The sequence below is a fragment of the Aquarana catesbeiana genome, linkage group LG04, assembly GCF_042186555.1.
Source record: "Aquarana catesbeiana isolate 2022-GZ linkage group LG04, ASM4218655v1, whole genome shotgun sequence".
Lineage (NCBI taxonomy): Eukaryota > Metazoa > Chordata > Amphibia > Anura > Ranidae > Aquarana > Aquarana catesbeiana.
Window position 1 is genome coordinate 403,230,021 of NC_133327.1, and position 20,270 is coordinate 403,250,290.

A 20,270-nucleotide genomic window follows, 5' to 3' on the forward strand; every position below is an offset into this window, starting at 1 on the left:
GGAGTCAGTTGATAAATCCCTCAAACGCTCCAAACACAATTTCTACATGAATACAAACAAACCAGGTACATATTTGGCTCGGGCATTAAATTCAACTAACAAATCTTTCAAACCAATACGTTTGAAATTATCAAAAAATGTTTACACTTGTAATCCAGTTAAAATAGTCCATAAATTTCACTCACATCTCGCAACTTTATACAAGACAAACAATGAATTTAATCCTACAGAGGCCGAATCCTTCTTCTCAAAAATAACCTTACCTGATTTATCTCAGAATCAAAAAAGCAGTTTGGATGAGCCTATAACTATAGATGAAGTTGCTAACGCCATAAAAGACCTAAAACTTAATAAAAGACCAGGCCCAGACGGCTACTCGGCTTTATACTATAAAACATTCTCAGAAATACTCTCTCCCATTCTCACTGAAACTTTTAACAAACTTCTAGATGGACATTCTTTTCGGCAAGAAACACTAATGGCAATTGTTTGTATGATCCCAAAACCCCTTTCTGATGATACTTCCTGTGTGAATTATCGGCCTATCTCTCTGTTAAATCTCGATATTAAATTATTAGCAAAAATAATAGCAAAACACCTCAATAGCATTATAGGAAAATTAATACATAGAGATCAAGTAGGCTTCATGCCAAATAGACAGGCAGGCGATAATATACGCAGGGCAGTGTTATTGGCACATATTGCTAAAAAACGGAAAATCCCTTTATGTTTTCTATCTCTCGATATTAAGAGGGCATTTGACACAGTATCCTGGCAATATATGCAATATTCATTACAAAAATGGGGTTTTGGACCCCACTTTTTAACATGGATCAAAGCATTATATAATAAACCCAAAGCCTATATAAAATATGCTGGATACAAATCTGAAGCCTTTAATATCGAAAGAGGTACCCGACAGGGTTGCCCATTATCTCCCTTATTATTTGCCCTTATACTCGAACCCATGGCCCAATACATCAGAACAAACCAAACTATAACTGGCATTGAAGTAGGAGGTATTACACACAAATTATGTATATTTGCAGACGATATATTACTTTTTCTATCATCACCACAGGTCTCTGGTCCTAACTTAATACCAGCTCTTGATGGGTTTGCAGCCCTATCCGGCCTTATGATTAATCCTAAGAAATGCCTAGTGCTTAATATTTCACTCACAAACATGGAATTGATCCCGGCTAGGGCTGCACTCCCATTCACATGGGCAGAAAAATCAATCCCATATCTTGGAATTCATTTAACAGCATCTCATTCTGACTTATTCTCAACCAATTATCCTCCTGTATTAAGACAGATCACAAATCTAATAAAACAATGGTCGCAACTTCCTTTATCCTGGATAGGGAAGATTAATGCAATCAAAATGACTATTCTACCCAAATTGCTTTATCTATTCAGAGTCCTCCCTATTCCAATTCCTTCCTATTTTTTGAGAATAGTACAAAAAAGAGCAACTTCGTTTATATGGGGCTCTTCTAAACCACGTATACCTATACACACACTACATCTTCCCAAAAATAAAGGAGGCCTGGGATACCCTAATTTTACTAACTACTACAGAGCAGCACATTTGGCCAGTCTGTCCAAATACCATGCAAAACAGGAAATCCCATTATGGGTATTTATAGAGGCTTCAGAAAATGACCCTCTATTAATATCAAATTTATTATGGCTTGATCCTAAAGACCGCTTTAAAATTCATAATCCCATAACTAAACACTTCTTATCTCTCTGGGATAAACTAAAAACCAAATATCAGTTACAATCTCCACACAATCCTCTCCTTTCTTTTATCAGAAATCCGGCCTTTTATCCGGCATGGATCTACCCAAATTCTTTTAAAGCTTGGACAACATCAGGCATTCAGACACTAAATGACTTCATAGCATCTAAATCATTCCTTTCATTCCCATCGCTTAGAGAAAAATATGATCTACCAAACTCTGAGATATTTAGATATCTCCAAATCAAAAATTTCTATACACCATTTCTAAAGGGGGATACACCATTATCCCAATTATCCATTTTTGAATCAATCTGTACAAAAGATCCATTTGCTAAAGGTACAATTTCATCACTTTATAATCAATTATATGGAGTAGCAAATCTTAATAGACCCTCTTACGTTCAGAGGTGGGAGGAGGACCTGGGACGAACTTTAGAAGACACGGACTGGTCTAACATATGGCTCACATCTAAGTCATCTTCACCCAACATCTTAGCACTGGAGACAAATTATAAAGTCCTAACTCGCTGGTACCTTGTACCCGCTAGAGTGGCAAAATATTCACCTAATACCTCAGCTCTTTGTTTTCGAGGATGCCCAGAAATAGGCACATATTTACACATATGGTGGACGTGCCCAGTAATCCAAACCTTCTGGAAGGAAGTCTTCGTGATTGCATCTAAAATATTTAAAAAAATAATACAACCAGATCCATATTTAACTTTACTTAATCTAAAACCGGAATGGTTAACACTCTCTCAATTCAAACTTATGATCCAACTAATAACGGCTGCAAAACAAACAGTGGCCAAGGCATGGAAATCTCCTACATTGGTACTAGCAGAAACAATTCATAGAATGAATAATACAATGTCCCATGCTAAGATGGTAGCCATCGATCAAAATCAAATTCCAAAATTTGAAAAACTTTGGCATCCTTGGATAAAACAACAGTTCTTGTCAAACTTCAATGACTCTGTCCTGTTGCCATGGTAACAGATTAAATGACTTCCAGAGACACCCATTCTAAGGCTTCAAAGAGAACTAAAAAGAATAATAAACTGACGAGCGGGACAACCTTGTGGACCATACCTCTACCTTTCAACCCTTTTTCTTCTTTCCTTTTCTCCACCTTACGATTAAAGCTCATTATCAGAATTTATTTGACCTATATACACTCTACTTGTAAACAAAATGTATAGTAGGTATAAATCATTTAAATACCTACAAAAGTAACTAAGGAAATGATATATATCTTTAATTTAGGTTTACGTGAACCCAATGTTTAATATTTGAAATTTCATGATATTTACCTATATAAACCCTACTGTAAAACAATGAGCTTACTTTATAGATCCTTGTAAACTTACTTTATGTATCTTTATAACATTGTATACTCAATAAACTTCTTTTGACAAGGAACAAATGGCAGCATAGTGTACCAATGTACATAATATGCATTTTTTTAATGTGCTGCTTGTTGATGTGTGATGGTGTCACAATTGCCAGTATGCTTATGTCAGCTCTAAACTGAACTTTCAAGCCTTCAAATAGCTGGTGCCTTAGCTGCTTACATTTGCAGCACCATGGCAATTACAGATCCAAATAGAACACTAGAACTACAGTGTAAAAAAGACTTTATCTGTACTTTTTCACAATTTTTGGGGTTTGGAAATCCCTTCACTGTGGGAACAAAAGGACACGCTTTACAATAGCCACACTGAAAGGAGCCATTCTGTTCCTGTGGTACCCATGTTGACAATTGCTTGCCCCCTCTATACTGTGCAAAATGACTATGCACCAGCATATCTCTTAAATTTCTTGCTCACCGATAGGTGATTGATGGAGTAGGATATAATCAGTCTCTCAGATTTTTATTATCCAGGAGAACCAACCAATATTTCTGCAAGATGTTATTCATTTGGCCAGATTGTCAAGAATAGGTGCCCTTCAATCACACCACATTATTAAAAATACAGATAGTCTTTTTCAACTGAGTTCCAGTGGGCTTACTTTATATATGTGGCCAGTTGCCCTTGCCCACTATACCATGTTGGGAAAACAGTTAGACAACCAAGACAACATGCCCTGGAACATGAAAATGATATACTTTTGAAGAAGGATAGACCAGTAGTGTAAACCCGATGGTCAGAAATTTTGGGTTGTGCAGGACATTAAATTGGGACAGAGAAAATGTGATTTGGATAGAATGCTGCTGAGAGCTGAAGCTAGATGGATCTTTAGATTGGGATCTAGGGTCCCTTCAGGCCTTAATGAAGGTTCCTTGTTTCTGCTATTTACACATGAATACATTTATTATGCTTGGTGTAGTCTGATGTTTCTCTCTACTTTGGTGATTCCCTAATAAATAAAGTTATATACTTAAAATGGTTAAAAGTTGTTAATAATGTGAAAATAAAATTGACAGCATTAATCTAAATATGTATGGTACAATTGATAGTAGACCACATTACATGTTATGTTTTAGGGCTTAGTGGGTTCAGTGCGCAGAGAGATTGACGCAGCTCCCACGTTGATTTATCAGTTTAAATGTATTGGCAACAGACCAAGTATAGAGCAACTATCTTTTAATCATCCTAATACTGACCATTTTATTATATATATATATATATATATATATATATATATATATATATATATATAGGGTCTGTAGGTGATATGCATTTTAATTATGTGATATGCAAAGCTACCTATAGGTAGGAAAAATATCATCATTATAAACCTGGAAATCCTTTACCCAACTCAGTTGTTTCCACTAGACCTTACTCAGCCTTTTAAAGTGGTATATACAGAACTTCTGCTTTATGTAACCATGTGTCATAGTAGAAATAACTCCAATATTATTAAACTTTGTTAGTATTGTTATTTGTAAAATGATTAATATGCTCATTATTTTGTAGTTGTATGACATGTCTAAAGTTTAATATTTATATGTGCACTTAGGTTAGGCTATCTTTCAGTGCCTGAAGGAAACTTTGGAAAAGACTGGGCAACAACCGTTGAATTCTTAGCAGCCGTCAATTTCCCAACTAATTTCCAAAGCACAAATGATTTCCAGCATTTCCTTCCACATAGAAAGCTGGTTGATGGTGATAAGGTCCCCAATGTTGCTGACTTCACTGAACAGCAAAACAGGGTTCTGTCCACATTGCAGCTGATCAATAAAGTCAACACTTACACAGGTATGTTTAATTCCCACATTTCATGTCTGACATACTTTTAGGTCAGTCAAGATGAGAAATGCATAAATGAGCATTCTAGCAGTTAAGAGTCTGAAAGCAAGAGCAAAGAGTTTGACAGCAGGTGAGCAGAAGAATGTTTGTGTAGCACAGGAAAACGTGAATTGCTTAAATTGAAAGTCACAGGCTGTAAGTGCTGTTAGCTGCATGAGGAAACAGGCAGGATGAGAAGATTTATATAAATATATTTTGTGAAAGGAAAGGTAAAAATAACTATTGGGCAAAATGAGTGCCTTTATAACACTATATTTAATGGCAGAGCTACTGACCTGCCAGACTTGCTGGTTAGAAGCTACACTATGAGAACCTTGGGTGGAGAGTGTGAACAAGTTTTACTTTTAACTGCTGGTGATTGCTGTGTTGCATTTTTAGTTTTTTGGGGGGTTCCCTTACAGCTTTTTTTAACACCCTCTCTGTCACTTTTTAAACAGCCTTTTTTTTCCTTTCCTTCCTTTAGCCTACTAATTAAGCGGAGTGGTTAATTGGTCACAGGTGCTTGAGGCCTATATAACTTTCTGTAGAACTCATTTTGAGCCTGCTCATCTTTGAACTTGCTGGAACCAAGTGGAACTGGACTAAGTGGGGAGTTAAAAACCAGAGTTGAAAACAGGAGGTTATAACAGGGTTCAAAGTACCTGTGTAATGTGAGTATGTGAGTGTTGTCTGAGTAGTGTGTGGATCGTTAGTACCTGTGTATTGTGTATACTTGTGTATTGTGTGTACCTGTGTATTGTGAGTGCACGTTGTCTGCGAGTGCACGTGGGTCTGCGAGTGCACATGGGTCTGCGAGAGCATGTAGGCTGAGAGTGCACGTGGGTCTGCAAGTACCTGTGTATTGTATTGTTGAGTAGTAGAGTCAGAAAGCTAGTTGTTAGGTAATTTGGACAGGGTATAATCCCAATACTCATTAAATTGGTAGGTACGATGCCTGGTGGGTGTGGAGATGTAACTCTGTGTACATCTTGCGACATGTATGCATTCCTTGATTATCTGATCAAGGGCGAATACTGGTGTGCAAAATGTAAGCACAAAATTTCCCTGGAAGTCCAGGTTCTGAATCTAGGGAAGCAACTGTCAGCACTGAGAAGACCCTCCATACTAAATAAGAGCCAGGAATGTACCCGGCAGGTGCCGGTGTCTTGCCGAGAAAGTTCCCCCGGCGGATAAGGACCCCCCCTCTACTGCGCAGGCGCAGTGCTTGCGCAGTAGGAACAACAAGGGACCCGCCGAAAAGAGCCGAAGCTGAACACCTGAGTCAGCTGTACACGGCGCCTGTGCACTACATTTTACCCTATGTCCACGTTAAAGCCCCACCATCCAAGTGGACATAGAGCTAGAATAATAATATGCCGAGTGCAGCGAGGCCGTCCCCGAAGCATGGCGAGCATAGCAAGCCCGCGAGGGGAGTGTTACAAACTATTTTTTATTAAAATAGTCTTCACACGCAGGCGCCGTGTACTGCTGACTCAGGTGTTCAGCTTTGGCTCTTTTTGGCGGCTCCCTCGTGGTTCCTACTGCGCAAACGCTGCGCCTGCGCAGTAGAGGGGGCCCTTATCCACCGAGGGGAACTTTCTTGGCAGAACACTGGCAGGGGCCAGCACATAGGCGGGTGGAGACCAAGAGGTGGAGGCACCAGAAAAGAGTAGATGGGTGACAGTCAGGAAGGATAGAGGGGGAAGTGCCAGGGAGGCCGATCCTGTGCTAGAGCATCCCAATAAGTACGCTCCATTGAGTGATATTGGTGAAACCAGTCAGAGACAAGCACTGCTGGAGCTGAGGGCCTCTCCTAGCTGCCAGGGGAAGAACTCCTCCAGTAAGAGTGGGGAGGAAGCAAAGAGAAAGGATAGACAAATTCTGGTGGTAGGGGACTCAATTCTTAGAAGGACAGAGAGGGCAATCTGTGACAAAGACCTTAAGTGCCGAACTGTATTCTGTCTACCGGGCGCTCGGGTTCAGCACATCACAGATCTGGTGGACAGATTACTGGGAGGGTCTGGGGAAGACACGGCTGTCATGGTGCACATTGGCACCAATGACAAAGTCAGAGGCAGATGGAGTGTCCTAAAGAACGATTTTAGGGACTTGGGAGCTAAATTGAGAAAAAGGATCTCCAAGGTAATATTCTTAGGAATACTACCGGTACATCGAGCCACACCTGAAAGGCAAATAGAGATTAGGGAAGTAAACAAGTGGCAGAGGAGCTGGTGTAGTAAGGTGGGGTTTGGGTTCCTGGAGGACTGGGCCGACTTCTCAGTTGGTCACCAGTACTATAAAAGGGACGGACTGCACCTAAATAAGGAGGATGCTGATGTGCTGGGAGTAAAGATGGGCAAAAAGTTAGAGGGGTTTTTAAACTAGGCGATGGGGGGGGGAGGGTCCAGAGGTAGAGATAGTCAGCATGGAACATAGTCCAGAGGGTAGTATTGGGGGCATTAGTGGTAGGTTGACTAAAGCACATAAACCCAAAGTATAGTAACATGTCCTAGTTGCAATCTCGGAACACCCAATAAGAGGATAGTATACAACCAGTCTAAACTATGTGGCATGTTCACCAATGCCAGGAGCCTGGTGGACAAGATGGGTGAACTAGAGATACTGTTGTATGAGGAGGATTTGGATTTTGTGGGCATTTCAGAGACTTGGGTCAACAGTTCTCATGATTGGCTGGCAACCATTCAAGGGTATACCCTTTATCGTAGGGATAGAGAAGGTAAAATAGGGGGAGGAGTATGCCTTTATATCAAGAATAATGTAAAAGTGTATGTGAGAGATGACATCACTAAGGGAGCTAGGGAGGAGGTGGAATCCTTATGGGTAGAACTCCAAAGGGATGAAGCTAAGAGGAAAATAATATTGGGAGTATGTTACAGCCCCCCTAACCTGAAGGAGGAGGGGGCGGTGGACCTACTACCACAATTTGGATTAGCAGCAAGGATGGGAAGTGTTATCATAACGGGGGATTTTAATTATCCAGACGAAGACTAGGCGGAGGGAACCACGCATTCGTCTAAGGCTCGCCAGTTCCTAAATGTCTTGCAGGACAATTTCATGGGTCAGATTGTAGACGCACCAACTAGAAATAAAGCGTTACTAGATCTAGCAATAATACAGACCTGATCATGGATGTGGAAATACGGGGAGATTTAGGAAACAGCGATCACAGGTCAATTGACTTCAGTATAAATCACACAAATAGGAAACATAAGGGAATTACAAAGACACTGAATTTCAAAAGAGTCAACTTCCCTAAACTACGAACCTTGCTAGAAGATATAAATTGGGATAAAATCTTAGGAACAAAGAACACGGAGGAGAGATGGGTTCGCTTTAAGAGCATATTAAATAAGGGCATTAGCCAGTGCATCCCATTGAGTAATAAATTTAAAAGAGCGAACAAAAGTCCTGGATGGCTTAATGCCAATGTAAAAATGCATATAAAAGCAAAAGAGAAGGCCTTCAAAAAATACAAGGTTGAGGGATCATCAGCATTTAAACTTTACAAAGAATGCAACAAGAAATGTAAGGGTGCAATTAGGGCGACTGAGATAGAACACGAAAGACACATAACGGAGGAGAGCAAAAAACATCCCAAGGAATTCTTTAAGTATGTAAACAGTAAAAAAGGGAGGACAGACCATATTGGCCCCATAAAGAATGAGGAAGGACATCTGGTTGCAAAGGATGGGGAGATGGTGAAGATATTGAATTTATTCTTCTCCTCAGAGGATGGCTTGCACCCGAGGGTACTCAGTGAAATAATTGCCATACCATTGTTCCTAATTTTTACTGACAGTCTACTGACTGGAATGGTACCAGCTGATTGGAGAAAAGCTAATGTAGCATCAATATTTAAAAAGGGCCCAAAATACATCCCTGGGAATTACAGACCAGTTAGCCTAACGTCAATAGTATGCAAGCTCTTGGAGGGGATGATAAGGGACTATATACAAGATTTTAGTAAATGAAAACGGTACCATTAGCAGTAATCAGCATGGATTCATGAAGAATTGTTCTTGCCAAACCAATCTATGAAGAGGTGAGTTGCCATCTAGATAAAAGAAGGCCCGTAGACGTGGTGTAACTGGATTTTGCAAAAGCATTTGACAGAGTTCTCCATAAACCCACAGGGTTCTGTGCTGGGACCAATCCTATTTAATTTGTTCATAAACAACCTGGAGGATGGGCTAAACAGTTCAATCTCTGTATTTGCCAACAATACTAAGTTAAGCAGGGCAATAACTTCTCCGCAGCATGTGGAAACCTTGCAAGAAGATCTGAACAAATTAATGGGGTGGGCAACTATATGGCAAATTAGGTTTAATGTAGAAAAATTTAAAATAAATTTAAAATAATGCATTTGGGTGGCAAAAATATGAATCTATACACTAGGGGAGAACCTCTAGGGGAATCTAGATGGAAAAGTAGTAGTAGTAGTAGATGATAGGCTCAGCAATGGCATGCAATGCCAAGCTGCTGCTAACAAAGCAAACAGAATATTGGCATGCATTAAAAAAGGGATTAACTCCAGGGATAAAGCGATAATTCTCCCACTCTACAAGACTCTGGTCTGGCCGCACCTGGAGTATGCTGTCCAGTTCTGGGCACCAGTCCTCAGGAAGGATGTACTGGAAATGGAGCGAGTACAAAGAAGGGCAACAAAGCTAATAAAAGGTCTGGAGGACATTGGTTATGAAGAAAGGTTGCGAACACTGAACTTATTCTCTCTGGAGAAGAGACACTTGAGAGGGGATATGATTTCAATTTACAAATACCGTACTGGTGACCCCACAATAGGGATAAAACTTTTTCCCGGAAGGGAGTTTAACAAGACACGTGGCCACTGATTAAAATTAGAACAAAAGAGGTTTAACCTTAACCACTTGACATCTGTGCTATAGCCGAATGACGGCTACAGCACGGACCTGAATTCCTGGGAGATCGTCATGTGACAGCCTCCCCTGTGCACGCGCCCTACAGGGTGCGCGTGGAGCGCACTGTGATCACCGAGTCACTGAGACTTGGGTGATCACCGATCCGAGTATGGGGCTGGGGCTGGTCCGGACCCTTACCATGTGATCAGCTGTCAGCCATTGTACATGGGGAAATCCATTTTTTGTTCTCTCAGCCATCTATGGCCAGCCTAAGAATGTTTTTATTGTTTCACAATTTCTTAGTGTGTCTTTATTGATCTAATTTTGGTGCAATGTTATAGCCAGAATAATTTTAATTTGTCTAACATGTTTATTTCCTTGGATCATCGGCTCCAACTAGTGGCAATATTGCAGCATTTTCCTTAACTATATCAGTAAAATACTGCATAGTTTCCACTAGATGGCATTGATGATCCTAGGGAATAAATTCCAGCAAACTATTGTGAAGATTTGTGATTGCTGCATGAATGATTGCCATGTTTGCACAGCAATTTCATTTTATAAATAGCCTCCTCGGTGTGTGTGTGTGTTCACTGTAAATCTAAATTTCGGGCAAAAAGTGAAATATTCACTTGGAATACGTATTTGTCATATTGTTCAGGTAGGCTTGTTTTCCAGGCCCTCCTTTCAGAGGGCACAACCATATTGGAGACTACATAACAGTTAAGAAGTACAACTTTGCGCTCTTCCCTCTGTAAATGTGATTTCATTCTACTTTCTGAGTGATAGTAATGTATAAAACAACTGAGCTCTTTTTGGCTAAAAGTGTTACCTCTCCCAAACTTTTTTGTGCAGGGGTTTGAAGGAAGCTGATACACAGTCAGTTTCAGACACTTACGCAAGTTGTAAATGAAAAACATACAGTGATTTTAATGGATTACATAAGTGATTAAATGTTTTTTTTTGTAGCTTCCAGAAGCACAGGGTTAAAGTTGAAATGTTTTAGCATATAACATATTGATTAGGTATTAGCACCAATAAGCTTTGTTTCTATTTCACACATCCTGTGGTTTAGTGAGTTGTCATCATGTGAGCCTTACCACATTTTCTTTGTTTTTCATGATAATAGATGCTTGACATTAGAAATTATAATTAACATGCAGCAGAACTCTAATTAAATTCAGCCGTCACACATAATTTTAGGCAGGATTTACTATTTACATGTTTTTTTTGACAATAATGCATGCCAAGCTTTATGTACTCTGATGGATAATTGAATGCTGTGTTTCCAGACCTAATTTTACAAGATGAATTATTGAATGCTTTCACTTCAACTGTAATATTCAGAATTGATTTAGTCAAATATGCTTTGTACAAACTTGAAAGTAATACCAAGTGTATTCTTGCAATATTTCCATGCAATTCACATTTCCCTTCATATTCATTGGTTACTGGAAAAAATCATATTCATTTTAGCATATATATAGCATGACAATAAACTGTATTTTAGTACACTTTTTAAAGCAACAAGCAAAATGTAAAGTACAGCAACCCGAAACAACCATTCAGAGATGATCTTTCAGTGACCTGGCTTCAGTAAAGTAAAATTTGGTTGACTGATATGAGTATTTGCATTTGAGCTTTGCTATTTGCATAACTTTATTGAATAAAACCAACAATGTATACTACATATATAATATGTTGCCAATGTTATAATTGAGTTGTCTTGATCAAACTATAGGCTATTGTCATTTATTAGACAGTTTGTAGAATGACTGTGTGAATATTGGACTGTTTACCTGAGACTAATTTCTGATGCAACTAGCAATTTTTCATGCATGCTATTAACTTTGTTCACCCCTTCATGATTGAGGATAAAAAAAAAATGTTATTCCTGAACTCAGTTTTACAACTTTGACATGTGTTAGCAAAACTGTACATGTCATCGCAACTACTTAAGGTGCATTCACACCTAAGCATCCTGGGAACATGGGCAGAAAGACGTGTTTCTGCCCACATTTCCAGAAATGCATGATAAGCGCTTGAGGTGCCATTATTTCTTGATGGCACCCCAAACTTGGGTAGCAGTGTTTTGTTCAAAAAATGCAGCATAATTCACAGTGTAAAACGCACTTAGCTCAGTGGGCTACTTTAGCACAATTGTCACATGTAGGGAACCCTATGCAAGTAAATAGGCTGCCCTATGCTGGCACATGTCAAACATGACAAAAAAGTGGGGGAAAAAAGCAAAGCATTGCAAAGGTGTAAATGCAGCCTTGAATTATACCTTGTTTTTTTCAGGTCAAATTGGGATTTCATTTGGTGGTCAGTGATAATGGATATCTCCTTATTTTGTTGTTATCAAAAGAAATTTGGCACATACTTGTAGTAAAAAAACAAGTTTTAAAATGTAGCTATATATTTCCTGCTATTACTATAATTTGACACCAAAGAACGACCCAAAAGAAATGTCTCCAGCACCTGACGATCACAGCGATAACACATAATATTATTATTAATATATACCTAAATACACTGACATTGACACTGATTCTAAATTAGAAAATAATTTTTATTCTCTTCCTTAAAAAACACTTATTCTGACCCTTGGCCCAATCCAAACCCTACACTGACCCAGAACAAACCCTGATCTAGCCATTTTATTCTTTCTTTTGTTTTTTTTTTTGTTTTTTTTTTAGGGCTCCTGTGCACAGGACTTAAACAACGCCTCTTTTGCAGGAATTTGGGGTTTTTGATTTTTTCAGCCGTAAAAGGACCTCTATGTTAGTATATGTGTCCATCCACACCAAAGCATTTACAATCGTATTTGAAGGGGAGTGTTTGCAGGCAGATTAAAAAACGTCACCATCAGAAACTTCAAGGAAGATGCACAAACGAGTTTGTGTGCATTAAATACAATAATATTCTGGCCAATAGAGTGCAATAACGCCAAACACGTTAAACGCGCATAAACTCGCATGCAAAGTGTAGCTTTAGGTGCTTTTTCCTACCAAGAGTAAAAGGTGTTCAGAGGGAAAATTCAAACACCCAGTGTACATGAGCCCATACACACACTTCATTGTTTATACTTTTCTCCTCTAGTAAGGAGAAAAAGATACAGTACAATGTATTTTCTTCTCCAGTGAAAGAGAAAACAACATAGGAGCAAGCTATACAGTGAGTGATCACTGTGATAGACAATCAGAAGCTATCGCAGGGATCAGGTGATCTGGAACGGTGCCTCCCAATTCCCAATCTTTAGTAGGAGCCAGTAGGAGCCAGCACAGACAAAGCAGCGCATATATGCGGCCCCTGGATACAGACTCACTTCTGTTTGGCTGCATACAGTTGTGCTCATAAATTTACATACCCTGCCAGAATTTATGATTTCTTGGCCATTTTTCAGAGAATATGAATGATAACACAAAAAAAATTTCTTTCACTTGCAAGTGGGGAAGGAAGAGGGGATTTTTACGGTGCTTACAAATAATAATGGAAACCAAAGTATAAAAAGGTATACATTTAATAGGATTATAGTTAAAAATCAAACAGAGACAAATATTCAATAATGTTCAACATTTCAAGGTCGAAGTGGTCATAGAGGCACATGTTCAAATTGAGACAAGAAGATTCAAGTTCATATATTAACCCGTCATGTTTTGCCTAGTAGCTTAATCAGGGGATATACGAATTACAAAATGTCTTTGAACTGTATAAAACTCACAGAGAAAAACAAAACATAATGAGTATGAAAAGAACAGCAAAAATATATTACATTGTGTACATAAACAGATTTAACAACAATTAGCAACAATTGCCAATGCTATCCCCAAAAGAGGGGGGACCTACCCCCTCAAAGCTCCCGAAGGGGCCACCACCAACAGAGGACCAACCGACCAAAAGGGGGAAATGAATCCTGCATGGCCACAGAGGGCACAAAAGGCCCAGGTTGAAAAGTACAATAGAATATATATATATATATATATATATATATATATATATATATATATATATATATAAAGATCTAAACAGATAAGTAAAAAAATATATATAAATGTATACATAGATGCGGCCCCAAAATCATGGAACAGACAGAGTACTTACTTAGAAGCAAGTACATGCAGAGCATGGGGTGAAGAGCGGCTAGGATATGGGATGAATTATATCCAAAAAAAACAAAAAATGGATATATCTGTGATGAGAAAAGGAAAAAGAAACGGTAGCAGGATAAAGCCATATATGGAGGAAAAAAGAAGAAATAGACCTGACAAGTAGGGGTTAGATGGCAGTAATACCTATTGAGGTCAGAGCCCATAAACATTTATAAAAGAGGTCAATAAAGTTATAAAGTAAGGATAGAGAAAATATAATAATTAAACTAAGTTTACATGTTAATCTATATAGTCATATAACTGAATTGCCAAAAATCAGCAAAGAAAAAGGTGCTTCCAAATTATGGAATACACCAGGACAAATGTTTCAATGTTCTTTTAAAAGGGTATTTGATGTTCCCGCACGCTCCGCTTCTGCTGCCAAGTGCCTCATGTCTATCGAACAGAGTACGAGAACTGTTGCCGATTACGCCATTGAATTCCGTACTCTGGCAGCAGAGGTTGCTTGGAACAATGAGGCCCTCGTAGCTGCTTTTTCTCATGTTTGCCATCCTCATTGACTCCAGACTCAGAGAAAGACTCCCTTTTAAGGAGCGCTTGCAAAAGCCGAACTTTACAGTCCCACCCTTGCCTCCCTCATCTCCCATGCCTCCTGGTACCGAGTCAGTCTGTGAAGATGAACCCATGCACTTGGGCTTCACGCGTCTTTCTGCGGATGAGAGAACCCTTAGGAGGAGGGAGAGATTGTGTCTTTATTGTGGCCAGGCAGTCACTTTTTGAAGTCTTGTCCTACCTGTCCAGGGAACACCCGAACATTGAGGTCCTGTCACGGGCAGACCTTAGGTGGCATTGTTTCGTCCTCAGTTATCCAGAAGGATAACCCCCTGATTTTGGCTACCCTTTTTTGGGCTGAGTCGTCTGTCGAGATACAGGCCCTAATCTACTGCAGGCCTGTTCATTGATGCTGCCTTTGTATCGAAACACTCGATTCCGCTGCAGCTGCATGACACTCCCCTTACCATTGAGGCTCTTGACGGGAGACCTCTATAGCCTGCCCATGTGACTCATGAGACTGTTCCATTGTCTATGGCCGTAGGGGATCTTCACCATGAGATAATCCAATTCCAAGTTATTTTCTCACCTAAGTTTCCGCTGGTTATTGGTTATCCTTGGTTACAGAGGCACAACCCCTCTTTTGATGCTGAGGTTCTTTCCTGGTCACCACAATGCAGTAAGACATGCTTCCAGAAGGTAGCCAAGGTCCTGTGCACCTCTTCACTCTCCTCCCTGCCGGAGGAGTACCGTGATTTTAGTGATCATTTTAGCCCTGAAAGAATGGATACATCTCCTCGGAGGTACCACTGTGCCGGTTCTCATTCTTACTGACCATAAGAATCTCACATTCTTGTCTGAGGCTAAACTCCTTTCTCCCAGAAGGGCACGATGGGCTCTTTTCTTGTCTAGTTTCAATTATATTGTGTCACTCTTACCCGGTACTAAGAATGTGAGGGCTGACGCTTTGTCGCAACAATTTTTCTCCACTTCTAAGGTGGAGTCGGTTCTGGTTCCTGTGATTTCTCCTGATCTTATTCTGGCTGTGGTTCGCACCAGATTCACTTCTCCTTTGGGGGAAAAAATTCTTGCTGCTCAGGTCAATGCTCCTCCTGAGAAACCTTGTGACTGCTGCTTTGTCCCAGAGAGTCTCCATACTGCTGTGCTCCAGACTTACCATTCTTCCAAGGCTGCTTGCCACCCTGGGAAGAATCAACTCTTTTGGTCCATTTCCCAACAATTCTGGTGGCCTAGTCTACGTACTGATGTAACCACCTTCATAGCTGTCTGTTCCGTGTGTGCTCAGAGTAAGACTCCACGACACCTTCCATTGGGCCTCCTACAACCCATACCTAATGGAGAGAGGCCCTGGACCCACCTGTCTATGGATGTCATTGTGAAGTTACCCAACTCCCAGGGCAACACAGTTATCCTTGTGGTGGTGGTATCCTTATTCCACTTAAGGAGTTTCCCACTTCTAAGGAACTGGCTTCCATTTTTGCTCGGGAGATCTTTCACTTACATGGGCTACCAAAGGTGATTGTCTCAGACAGGGGTAGTCTGTTTGTGTCCCGGTTCTGGTGAGCCTTTTGTGCTCAGTTGGGAATTCAGCTTGCTTTCTCCTCTGCGTATCACCCGCAGTCAAATGGGGCCGCAGAACGAGCCAATCAGTCTTTGGAGCAATTCCTACGTTGCTATATTTTTGACCATCATAACAACTGGTCAGACCTCTTACCGTGGGCAGAGTTTGCTCACAATAGTGCCTTGAATTCTGCTTCCCAATTGTCCCTGTTTATGGCGAACTATGGTTTCCAACCTTCCATGTTGCCTGACTCATTTGTTCCACAGAGTATTCCTGCGTTAGAGGAGCATCCAGGAGACCTAATGATAGGTACAGATTCCATGCTGACCACAGACGCCTGCCTGCGCCTTCCTACCAGGTTCGGGACAGGGTCTGGCTGTCACCTCGCAACCTCCGTCTTCGTGTTTCCTCTCTGAAATTCGCACCTCGGTTTATTGGGCCTTTCCGTATTCTTCGCAGGATTAACCCTGTGGCTTATGCATTAGACCTTCCTTCTAATATGCATCTCTTGAATATATTTCATGTCTCCTTATTAAAAGCTTTGGTCTGCAACCGCTTTACCACCTTGGTACCTCGTCCACAACATATACAGGTTGAGAACCATGAGGAGTATGAAGTACAGTCCATTGTTGACTCCCGTAGGTTCCGTAGACGCATACAGTACCTGGTGCATTGGAAAGGGTACGGTCTGGAAGAACACTCTTGGGTCTCATCCTCTGACGTACATGCCCCTGTCCTCCTCCGTGATTTCTATAGATGTTTTCCCCTCAAGCCTGGTGGTCCTCCGAGAGAGAGGGGTCATTGAGGAGGGGGTACTGTCAGGGCTGAGCTCAGCGCTTCCTTCTCAAAGCTGGCTGCTCAGCTGTTGGCTAATTGCCAGCTCCTATCTCTCCACAGTGACTCACATGTTGATGATATCCTGCTTGTCAGTCCTGACTACTTAAGCCATCCAGGCCAGATGATCTCTGCCTTCGCCTTGGTCACATCTCTAGAGATGCTCTCCTATGTTTCTGTTAAAGACTTGCTTGGCTGACATTCCTTCTGGGTCCAGATCCTGCTTACTGTTCTACTACGCTCCTCTCTGGCTCCCTGACATTTTGGCTTGTCTGACTATCCTTTCCAGTTCCTAAACTCTGGCTATGTTTTGACTAGGTTTACTCTGTAATTGTGATTTAACTGTACTTCTGTCTCAGTCTGATTCATGGTTTCTGACACAGCCACAACTGCCAGAAAAATTGTTTGGGATGCCAAGAAAAACTCACAAATAACTTCAGGTTAAATACAGGACTCTCTGAAAACATGTGGTGTGGCTGTTTCAAGATGCACAATAAGGAGGCACTTGACGAAAGATGGGCTGCATGGTCGAGTTGCCAGAAGAAAGCCATTACTACGCAAATGCCACAAAGTGTCCCACTTACAATACGCCAAACAGCACAGAGACCAGCCTCAAACCTTCTGGCATAAAGTAATTTGGAGTGATGAGACCAAAATTTTGCTTTTTGGCCACAACCACAAATGCTACATTGGGAGTGGAGTCAACAAGGCCTATGATGAAAGGTACACCATTCCTACTGTGAAACACGGAGGTGGATTGCTGATGTTCTGAGGATGTGTGAGCTACAAAGGCACAGGAAATTTGGTCAAAATTGATGGCAAGATGAATGCAGTATGTTATCAAAAAATACTGGAGGAACATTTGTATTCATCAGCCAGGAAGCTGCACATGGGACTTACTTGGGCATTCCAACATGACAATGATCCAAAACACAAGGCCAAGTCGACCTGTCATTGGCTACAGCAGAATAAAGTGAAGGTTCTGGAGTGGCCATCTCAGTCTCCTGACCTCAACCTCAATATCATTGAGCCACTCTGGGGAGATCACAAACGTGCAGTTAATGCAAGACAGCCCAAGAACTTACAGGAACTGGAGGCTTTTTGCCAAGAGGAATGGGCAGCTTTACCATCTGAGAAGATAAAGAGCCTCATCCACAAATACCACAAAAGACTTCAAGCTGTCATTGATGTTAAAGGGGGGCAATACACGGTAATAAGAACTGGGGTATGTAAACTTTTGATCAGGGTCATTTGGGTAGTTTCTGTTGTCATTATGATTTAAAAAAGAGTAAACACAGTCTATTTATAATAAATGGCTTCAGCCAAACACTAACCATGAGTAAAAGAAAAGTTTTTGTGTTATCGTTCATATTCTCTGAAAAATGGCCAAGAAATCATAAATTTTGCCAGGGTAAGTAAACTTACGAGCTCAACTGTATATGCGTACACTCATCGGTAAGGGTTTTTGCAAAAGTTTGATAATGGGTACAGATATGTGGACTTGTGGATTTATGACAAACTGACGTTGATTTGCTAAAACTGGAGAGTGCAAAATCTGGTGCAGCTCTGCATGGTAGCCAATCAGCTTCTAACTTCAGCTTGTTCAGTTAAGCTTTGACAATAAAACCATGAAGCTGATTGGTTTCTATGCAAAGCTACACCAGATTTTGCACGCGCTAGTTTTGGTAAATCCACACCTGAGAGTCATAGTAACAATAAGCAGGTTTTGTATACTCCTGAAAATTTCTCCAACCGTTTATGTGCTCAGTTAATATGCTGTATCACTTTTCTTTGCATAATACATTTAAATAAAAAAATAGCAACTGTTCATAACAACTAATATTGCATTTGGCTCATCAACAACCTCTTGTTTAATTTTGTCTTTCATCTAAGGTGGGTTTCTTTTGAAGTTATGGAAAAAAGCCATGTGTTCAGATGAAGCAAAAGCTGAAGGTCGAAATCTTCTTCAAAACCTGGTGAATGACCCACACCTAGCACCACAGACTGTGATCAAAATTGTAATGAAGATAGTAACAAATCCTACATGTAAATGAAGGAAGATGAGACACAGATAATGCAGTCATCATGTTTAGTTTTATTTTACTTTTAGAGAAAACCATATCTGACATGTATTTAAAACATAAATGGTGGTAGGCCTCATTTTCCAGTTAGTAACTCTCGTTTGAATCATCCCCTCCTTGTTAACAAACATCTTGCTGAAAATACATTTGAGGGTTCCCTTAATTAGTCTTCTAGTGGTTGTACAGAGGAAAAAAGCCAGGTAATAACTGGACTCCTTTTGCATTCTTTAGTGATGACTGGCAGAAATTGAAGACATAACATAAAGGATCCAAATGGTTTAAGGCAAACACTGTGCCATAATTACTGAATGCAATTTCCCTCTCTGAATTAATGAACTGTTTTGTGTTAAAAACAATAGAAGCAAATAACGATTTCATTAAAGCCACCTCAGTGAACTGTGATGACGAGACCACAACTAATCTCATAGATTGTACGCATTAAAAGACAATAATAATTTTCACTTCTTTCCTTTGCTTCTGGATAAGGTAGAGTTGAGAATTAACTTAAGGCACTAGTCAATTGCTCAATATTAATAATAATAATTAATAATAATAATTAAAATCGTTACCACGTTACTTTTTTTTTTTTCAGAAAAAAAATTCAATTTCATGCTTTTCTTATATATTTACAGCAATCATTTTTTAATCTTATAATTATGTAACTGGTGTTTAAAATTATTTTCTCTAGTAGAAAAATAAATAAATGAATGGGAGTTTTTGGACCAAGTTTGATTAAATGTTGTTTTGACCTTTTAATATCTCTAGACACAGCTTTCAATTATACAGTGTCACTCAATGGATACACTTCTAATATGGTGTCATTATTTAACAATTTTCAAAGGAAATAAAGTAATGAGCTTTAAAGAATTATGTTTTTTTTCTTTTAATTATTTGGTTCATAGATCAGAGTAATTATATTTTAACAGATATCATGTATTATAATCTTAAAGTAATTACTGCAGCTGCCAGCTGTTGAATAATTAGGTTAATTCACCCAAGAAATGTTATGACACAAGCACTGTTTGTATCATTAACAACATACATACAGACAGATTACAAGGACAATGGAACAACCAACACTGATTGGGACATCTGTGTGGCAGCATTTCAAAAAAATCTGGGACGTGTTATATTGTCTCAACACAGTTGGAAGTCCATGATTCAGATTTAAGTATTTTTAAATTAACCTTTATGTCCTATATAAAAGAAAACATACTGTATCTGATTA

General features: G+C 39.8%; 1 protein-coding gene across 1 annotated transcript in view; it reads left to right on the forward strand.

Moving 5' to 3' along the window:
• Window positions 1-19,755, forward strand: part of LG04H6orf58 (linkage group 04 C6orf58 homolog) — a 102,701-nt gene extending 82,946 nt beyond the window's left edge. The window contains exons 5-6 of the mRNA XM_073627226.1: window positions 4,715-4,953; window positions 18,855-19,755. Of these exons, the coding sequence (XP_073483327.1) occupies window positions 4,715-4,953; window positions 18,855-19,015 (400 nt within the window). The 3' untranslated portion in view covers window positions 19,016-19,755. The remainder of the gene's footprint in view (window positions 1-4,714; window positions 4,954-18,854) is intronic.
• The last annotated feature ends 515 nt before the right edge of the window (window positions 19,756-20,270 follow it).